The sequence below is a fragment of the Nanorana parkeri genome, unplaced genomic scaffold, assembly GCF_000935625.1.
Source record: "Nanorana parkeri isolate BGI_ZX_2015 unplaced genomic scaffold, ASM93562v1 scaffold3833, whole genome shotgun sequence".
In the NCBI taxonomy this organism is placed as follows: Eukaryota; Metazoa; Chordata; class Amphibia; order Anura; family Dicroglossidae; genus Nanorana; species Nanorana parkeri.
In genome coordinates, this window is record NW_017310101.1 from 4,443 (window position 1) to 13,065 (window position 8,623).

General features: G+C 45.9%; 1 protein-coding gene across 1 annotated transcript in view; it reads right to left on the bottom strand.

Annotated features, from left to right (window-relative positions):
* Positions 1-5,015: 5,015 nt before the first annotated feature.
* LOC108803528 (zinc finger protein 850-like) overlaps positions 5,016-8,623 on the bottom strand; it is a 21,940-nt gene continuing 18,332 nt past the window's right edge. The window contains exon 5 of the mRNA XM_018575362.1: positions 5,016-5,368. Within this exon, the coding sequence (XP_018430864.1) occupies positions 5,016-5,368 (353 nt within the window). The remainder of the gene's footprint in view (positions 5,369-8,623) is intronic.

Below are 8,623 nucleotides of genomic sequence, written 5' to 3' on the forward strand. Positions count from 1 at the left end.
GCTTGTTTATTTGGTTTTATTTGGCCTCTTTAGCTCCTGTAGCTCCGTATCAGGCATTTGTGCTGCTGAAGGTGTTGCATGAAAAGTAGGGCTGGTAATGATTAACATTTTCGTGTTCGATTAATGAAATTTTTTTTGAATCGATTAATTTTCGATTAATTATAACGCACATACAGATCCAACTACATTGGCCTACACACACACTCAGTATGAGGGGAATTGATCAAAACTGAAGCAAAAGTATCTGGAGCAGTTGCCTATGACAAGCAATCAGCTTCTCTCTTCAGTTTGTTCAGTTAAGGTTTAAAAATAAAAGGTGGATGCTGATTGGTTGCCATAGGTAACTGCTCCAGATTCTGTCTGCTCCAGTTTTGATAAATTCCCCTCTATGTATGTTATGACATTCAGGGCTAGTTCACAACAGTTCAAGTGCGTTCCGGGCCCGATTCGTGCCCGAACGCACTGGATCGCATCCCGGCCGCCTCCCTGCATTCTGGGGCGGGAGGCGGCGTGTTGTTGCATTAAAGTCAATGGTACGTCAACGCAGGTACGCCCCCCGGCCGCAGTGTGATCTCCGGAACACATGGCAAATCAATGTCAGGGTTCTGGTCTCTCTGGGCCCCCCAAACTGGTGGGAACACCAGGGCACGGTCGCAAATGCGACTGATGCAGCCCTGGTAGTTTCGCCAGTGCCGGTATCTGCGTTTAGTATTGGGTCATTTTCACCAGTACGAGTGCTTGTGAAAATGCCCAGTATTGGCACAGGGGCATCCCTACTTAATATAATGTATTGCTGGGACTTGCAGTCCTGCATAGTTGGTGGTATTCAGCATTGCTGTATAATCATTATACATCAATGCAGAACACCACCAGCTATACAGGACTGCAAGTCTAAGCAATACATTATAATGTAAATTAGAATACCCCCAGTTTAAAACCCCCCTCGCGCCCCCCACCAGTTTAAACCCCCCCTTCCCCATCTAGCCTTCACCCAGCCTTACCTGACTCCTGCAGCAGCTGCTTCATCTCGGTGGCCATAAGGTCCTCTCCGACCAACACAGCCTCCTCTCCCCGCACAGCTGCCCGAACATTCTACTGCTACGGGTGGCAGAGCGGTGGGGGATTTTCATGAAGGAGCTGCGGGCCCTTGAACAGGCGGAACTCCTCGGCTAACGAAGGGAAGGAGGAGTCCGGTGACGTCGCGGACATCGAAGTCACCGGACTCCTCCCCCCTTCCCTACGTTAGCCGATGGAGCCACTTGGGGAAGGGGGAGGAGTCCGGTGACGTCGCGGACATGTCCGCGACGTCACCGGATCTCCGACGGAACTCTCGGAAGCCGGCAGAGAGGTGAGTACCGATCAAAAAAATGTTGATCGATCAAAAAAATTAATGATTAATCCAGGGATTAATCGTTAATTTCCGCAGCCCTAATGAAAAGTACAGTTGGGCATCTGACATCACACACACAATAATAGCCCCCCGACACATAAAATAAGAACCCCATTGTTCCCTGCCCTGACTGCCTCTGAAGAACCCCCTTGTTCCCTGCCCTGACTGTGCTGGCTGGTTCCTATCAGAGCTCAGGCTCCTTGACAATTGAGGTTCTAGTGGGATCTCAATCTTCACCTCCAAGTCAGGCAGATGTTGGAAGGTTCCTGCATATAACTTCACACTCAACTACCGCTCACCACATCCCTAGACGTGGTAGACAGAAGCAGCTTGTTTCCTCAAAGCCATATGTTCTTGTCTTCCAGCACACAACACCTTTCCAGGTTCCTCCAAGGAGGGGAGGTCACTGCCTCCTTCCAGGCCCCAAGGCCTAAAACGGACTGACCTCTGAGGTGACATCCTCACAGGACAAAGGCCCCGGGGAGAGAAGAACAGGAAGTGTGCTAGATATGTAATACTTCTACCATCGTGCCTCACAAGGTTCTCCAACCCCACTGATTGGCCGTCAGACGTCCATAACATAGAATGATAACTCTCTAGCACTCTACCTACTTTTTGGTCGCTCTCATAGGACCTGTTGCTTTTGGTGAAGACACTGTCCTCTATTTTGTGCTTTTGGGTGTCCTGCCACCATCTACCTACTCTCCTGAGTGCGATAATACTGAGAAATAAATAACCCCACCATGACCCGAGTCTGTTCTGTTGGTGTTGCCGGAGCTGAGAAAAATGAGCCGTAACTGCTGAACATAGCAGGAGGACCCAAAATTACCAGCAACCTCTTCCGGGGGTCATCGCTTCAGAAGTATCAGATCTAGATCTTGGGCTGGAGGGAACATGCATGTGCTAAATAATACTGAACATGTATGACAAAAGACATGACATTATTCTGCGTAAACACAACAATGTAGTATGGATATATGTTGACATATTTAGAATGTATCCGGTCTATAAATGGCGGCTCTGGATGGACAGTTGGATAAATGGCTCTATATTTAGGATGTATCTGGTCTATAAATGGCGGCTCTGGATGGACAGTTGGATAAATGGCTCTATATTTAGGATGTATCTGGTCTATAAATGGCGGCTCTGGATGGACAGTTGGATAAATGGCTCTATATTTAGGATGTTTCCGGTCTATAAATGGCGGCTCTGGATGGACAGTTGGATAAATGGCTCTATATTTAGGATGTCCCTGGTCTATAAACCGGCATTTCCAGCAATGTCTCCTCTCTACTTCCTCCCAACAGACTTCCCCTCGAAAACTTCTTATGCATACATGACATCACTTTCTATGTGCCCCTTACATCACTTGCTGCTTGTGTGGAACACTGGCAATATGATCCCCCACCATGTGTTGAATATAAATATTACAGTCTATGTTATGTTTCGACATTTTGCCCGTTGCCTTGCGGTCCATTCTTCTGATGTTATATCCGGGATTACGCCCCAATTATAATCCAGACAATGAGGAAAAGGAGGAACAAACATTTTATGAGGTTTTAATATTGATAAATGTAAAACTAAAATATAAAAAACACACCGAAAATCACTTATAACATATAAAAGAAGGAATACGCAATACTTCTATCTACTATCTATTTATATGTTTTGAAACATTCCTAATTACGTAAATCGATTGTAACGTGGAATCACTTTATTACATTCACACAAATTAGAATCTGAAGAATGAAAACAAAAAGGTTCATAAAAAACATTCTTATTATTACATGGATATAAAGGATTGGGATTTACATACAGCAGTGGCATCTGTCAGTCGGTTAATAATTAGAACACGTAGCTGCCTGCGGCTGAAGGAAAGCACCTGGAAACTCCCGGGGGCCACCCAAGTGTCTGGTCTATAAATGGCGGCTCTGGATGGACAGTTGGATCGCTCTGTACAGGCCTCTGCACCCATGTGAAGGAGCCGCCGTAGTTGTTTAAATATCTTCCACTTGCTCTATGGACTAAAAACAGTTCCACAGAGGGAAGCACCGATACAATGTTTTCAAGACCGATACATTTCCTCAAATACTCGCAGCTCCCTTTTTTTTTGGGTGACATTTTCCTAAAACAATGCAGACGAATGATTTTAGGACAGTGGTGGAGTGCCAAGCTGCAACCGCTATGATCCTGGTAGTTCTGCCATTGACTCCAAGTTGTAGAAGGACTACCAATCACAGCAATACATTATACAGCAATGCAGAATACCACCAGCTATAGAGGACTACAAATCCCAGCAATACATTACACAGCAATGCAGGATACCACAAGCTATAGAGGACTACAAATCCCAGCAATGCATTATACAGCAATGCAGAATACCATTAGCTATAGAGGACTACAAATCCCAGCAATACATTATACAGCAATGCAGAATACCACCAGCTATAGAGGACTACAAATCCTAGCAATATATTATACAGCAATGCAGAATACCATCAGCTATAGAGGACTACAAATCCCAGCAATGCATTATACAGCAATGCAGAATACCATCAGCTATAGAGGACTACAAATCCCAGCAATGCATTATACAGCAATGCAGAATACCAACAGCTATAGAGGACTACAAATCCCAGCAATACATTATACACCAATGCAGAATACAACCAGCTATAGAGGACTACAAATCCCAGCAATGCATTATACAGCAATGCAGAATACCATCAGCTATAGAGGACTACAAATCCCAGCAATGCATTATACAGCAATGCAGAATACCAACAGCTATAGAGGACTACAAATCCCAGCAATACATTATACACCAATGCAGAATACCACCAGCTATAGAGGACTACAAATCCCAGCAATACATTATATAGCAATGCAGAATACCACCAGCTATAGAGGACTACAAACCCCAGGAATATATTTTACAGAATTGCCGAATACTATGTAGCTACATACTCTGTGTTGCTCACCAGTGCTGCGCGGGGTTCTGACCAGGGTTGTCCGCAGCCTCCCCAGGGCTGTGCGTGTCTCACCATGGCTGCACGATCACACCAGGGCTCACTGTGAGTCTCACCAGGGTTGCGTGCGGGTCCCACCATGGCTGGGCGGCCTCACATGGGCTGTGCAGACGGCGGATCCCACCATAGTTTGGATTGGTGCAGGTGGCAGGTCTCTGTTGCTGTGCGGGTGGATGAGGGTGGCAGGTCTCACCATGGATGTTGGGGGGTGGCGGGAAGCAGGAGGAGATGTTAGGCCAGACTGGCACTGTAAGCAGGTACTGCATGGTGCCGAGCAAGCGCGGGACTTTACGGCAGCGGAATGTATTTCAAATTTAAAGCGCCGGTATCGCCGCTTAATATGGGGTTGTACTCGTGACAATGTCCAGTATCAGCACTGGTATTGGTATCAGCGCATCCCTAGTTCTACCTCTTAAAAACCATCGTACATTTGTCTACAGAATCAGCAGGAACTTCCTCTCCAATGTTATACAGATAGAAGAACTCCAATTAGACATTTCCTCCATTAGAAAGCAGCGAGGACCTTCCGTATTGTGTCGTTCCCGGTGTCTAACAAGTGTACATTTCTCAGTGAAAGATTTCCCGCACTCCGAGTATCAAAAAGGATGTTCACCGGCGTGACTTCTCTGGTGTACGGCAAGTTGTCTTTTTTGAATGAATGATATTCCGCAAATTGTACACGGATATAGTCGTTCACCCGTGTGAATCCTCTGGTGTTTAACAAGGGTTCCTTTCTGAGCATAAGATTTCCCGCACTCCGCACATGAATAAGGACGTTCACCCGTGTGACTTCTCTGGTGTATAATAAGGTGTATTTTTTGAAAGAAAGATTTTTCGCAACTTGTACATGAATATAGACGCTTACCCGTGTGAATTCTCTGGTGTTTAACAAGGGATCCTTTCGAAGTGAAAGATTTCCCACACTCCGGGCACGAATAGGTTCCCTCACCTGTATGAAAACTCTGGTGTTCAATAAATGTTCCATTCTCAGTGAAGCATTTTCCACGCTCTGAACACAGAAAAGCATGCTCACCCGTCTGGATTCTCTGGTGTCTAAGAAGGTTTTCGTTCTCAATGAATGATTTCCCGCACACTGCATGCGAGAAAAGATTGTCACCTCTGTGATCTCCTTCATGGAGTGAGGAAGACTCAATGGGATTAGATGGATCTCTTGCAGTGTGAGATCTTAGATGGATATTTCCAGTCATAGGATGTGAATGATGAGAAGATTCACCCTGATCAGAGGGACCCATTGATGTCTCCAACCAGTAAGGTCTGTGGAATATATTTTGTGCGTTTGGATTCACTCCTGGAGAATCCTGTGTGATGACATTATCTTCTGAGTGCCAATCGGCAGATAATATAAGAAGTCTCTCCGAGATATTCCTGACATCACATCCATCTGCTGGAGAGAAATTATTAGGTACATGTTAAACATGTAAGAGTCATCTATATTGGTCTACCAGTGAACAGTTTTAATGAGCTCTGACATGATATTCGGCAGTTGCGTCACAAGGGGGGTGCGGCCCACACCCGGGTACCATTATTGGAGGGGTGATACCAAAATGACAGTCATTTTGGTGTCACCCCCTCTGAAAAGTCGGGCACTCTGTCATTGACCGAGAACCGGACAGTGTCAGGAGAGAGGAAGGGACCAGACGGCATACCTCATCCCGCCAGGTGAACGTCCCCTTCTCTCTCTCTGCCGGCGTCCATCACCAAGATGGCAGGCGTCAATAAGATGACTGGGCGTGGCGTTATCACGTGCTTGCGCAATGACATGTCATGGCGGTTGTCACCCGGGCCCTCTGCTCCAGGTGACACCCGGCCTCGGGACGCCCCCGATATCAAGTACAATTCTAACACCAAAATATGAAAATCTGACTGAGAGCACAATTCAGAGCATGGAGGCTGCTCATCGAAGAACTGCTATGGCCAGGATGAGGCCCGGTTTAACACCCAAGGGAGACAGGAAACCATCTGTGTTTACTGTGGGAAACTGGAGAGAGAATTGCCAGGTAATAATCAAAGTTACGGATGTAAGAAAAATATTGAACGGGCTGAGAAGGTCCATCGGCATCAGCATTGTGAGTTCACAGAATAAAGGAACTGTCTTCAAGAAGACTGCTGGTGGGACCCATTGAAGGGACTCAATGCCACTAGAACCTCTGCCATGATCCCTTAAACGTCACACCTTCTACTCAGAAGTGACATAGAACTGTGACCTGTTCCCTCCATAGTGTCTGTTACTTACTTGTGTTGATCGGTAGAGAAATGTCATCCTGATCACTTTTCATCATCATCCCGACCTCCTCCGTGGACGGCCGGTCACCCCCCACATACGTCTCCACTTCTTCCTCTTTAACCTCAGCTTTTATATTGTTCCGTTCTTCACCCTAAACCCCAAAAAAATTGAAAACATCCAATAAAGCTGAACTCCGGGGAGATAGAAAAGACACAAAGGAATTCATGAATCCATAGTTATACGACTTCCATCTAAAAAACAATAACTACCTAGATATGACCTGGTATCGGGAGTAACAAATAGCAGCACATCATTCAGCATGCTCCCACCTTTGGAGGAATACAAGGAGGAAGAAAATCCATCATGTCCTGTACCTGGTCCCAAGACCCGTGGAAGAAAAGGATGTATAATAATCATAGGAAAAATAGAAGAATGTTATGTCACAAAGTTCAGAATCACTTCTGTGTTCTATACACCGAGTCCCACCTACCTGATCCTGGTGAGGGATCGCCTGATGTTCCTGTGTGTAATCCCAGGAATACAGAGGACAGGCCTGAGGGATCTCCTGATGTTCCTGTGTGTAATCCCGGGAATACAGAGGACAGGCCTGAGGGATCTCCTGATGTTCCTGTGTGTAATCCCGGGAATACAGAGGACGGGGACATCTGTCTGGTGGGTTCCTCTTACTGGATCCATCTGTAGGAAACACACACACTGACTGAATACATTGTTTCTATGTGTGTATCAGATGATGGAGGATCTAGGTGGACCCTCCGTACTGCTCTCTCCTCTTACCCGGTGATGTGAGGGGCGGCTCATTCTCCATCACCACGTCCTTGTAGAGATCCCGGTGTCCTTCTAGATACTCCCACTCCTCCGTGGAGAAATAGACAGAGACATCCTGACACCTTATAGGAACCTGACACACACAATGATACAGTCACCACCCAGACACATCCCTTGTCTGTTCCTGGATCACGTCCCAGAATTCCTGGCACCGCTCACCTCTCCCGTCAGCATCTCAATGATCTTCTGGGTGACTTCTAGAATCTTGGCATTGTTCATCTCTGTTGTCAGGCAGAGAGATGAAAGCACCATGATGGTTGTCCCTTGAAGACAACGGCTGGCTCTTAATGGGTCATCCTTTTTTTTCTTCACTATTTGATAATCCTGAGTGCACAAAGTGACAATTATTGGTACAGACTTCCCAGAAGTCTCCTCACCTCTCCAGTTCGGTCTTGTTTCTAGAAGAGTAACTTTATCTGATCCTCACCTCTCCGGTCAGCAGGTAGATGATCTCCAGGGTGAGGGCTAATATCCTCTCAGTCATGTGATTTTGCTCTTTGTCCATCTTCATGGATGTGGTCATGTGATCTATACAGGACTCTCCTCTCTGTAGATGAATAGTAAACAGAGAATGATCTGGACTGGGATAAATAATGTCTGCACAGAGTTCTCACGCCTATGACTGCTTCTTATACCATACAACAGACTGAGCTCAACAAACCGATCGTAAGATATATATATATATGTAAATATAAAATAATATATTTTTACCTCCTCTACAGCCAGTTCCAGCAATGTCTCCTCTCTATTTCCTCCCACTTCACTCTCACCCGGAACTTCCTGTTTATACTCCAAAATCACTTCCTGTCGGGACCTTACATCACTTCCTGTTTTACTTACATCACTTCCTGTCTGTGGATTTCAAGTTAGAGATGGGCAAAACGGTTCATCTGCATGAGCGCTCCTCAACTGATCGCTCATCGATGACATTTTTTTTGAAACTTTCTGCACGAGCACCAGCGAAGGCATTGGCCTATACACATACAGCACAGCACAGCAATGAAGTAATAAAATGAACTAGGATCACACTAATCCAGCACGTTATTATTCTGAGTTGCCCCACTCAAGCGGCGGCCATATTGAGTGGGGCACGTGAGATTAATAACATGCTGG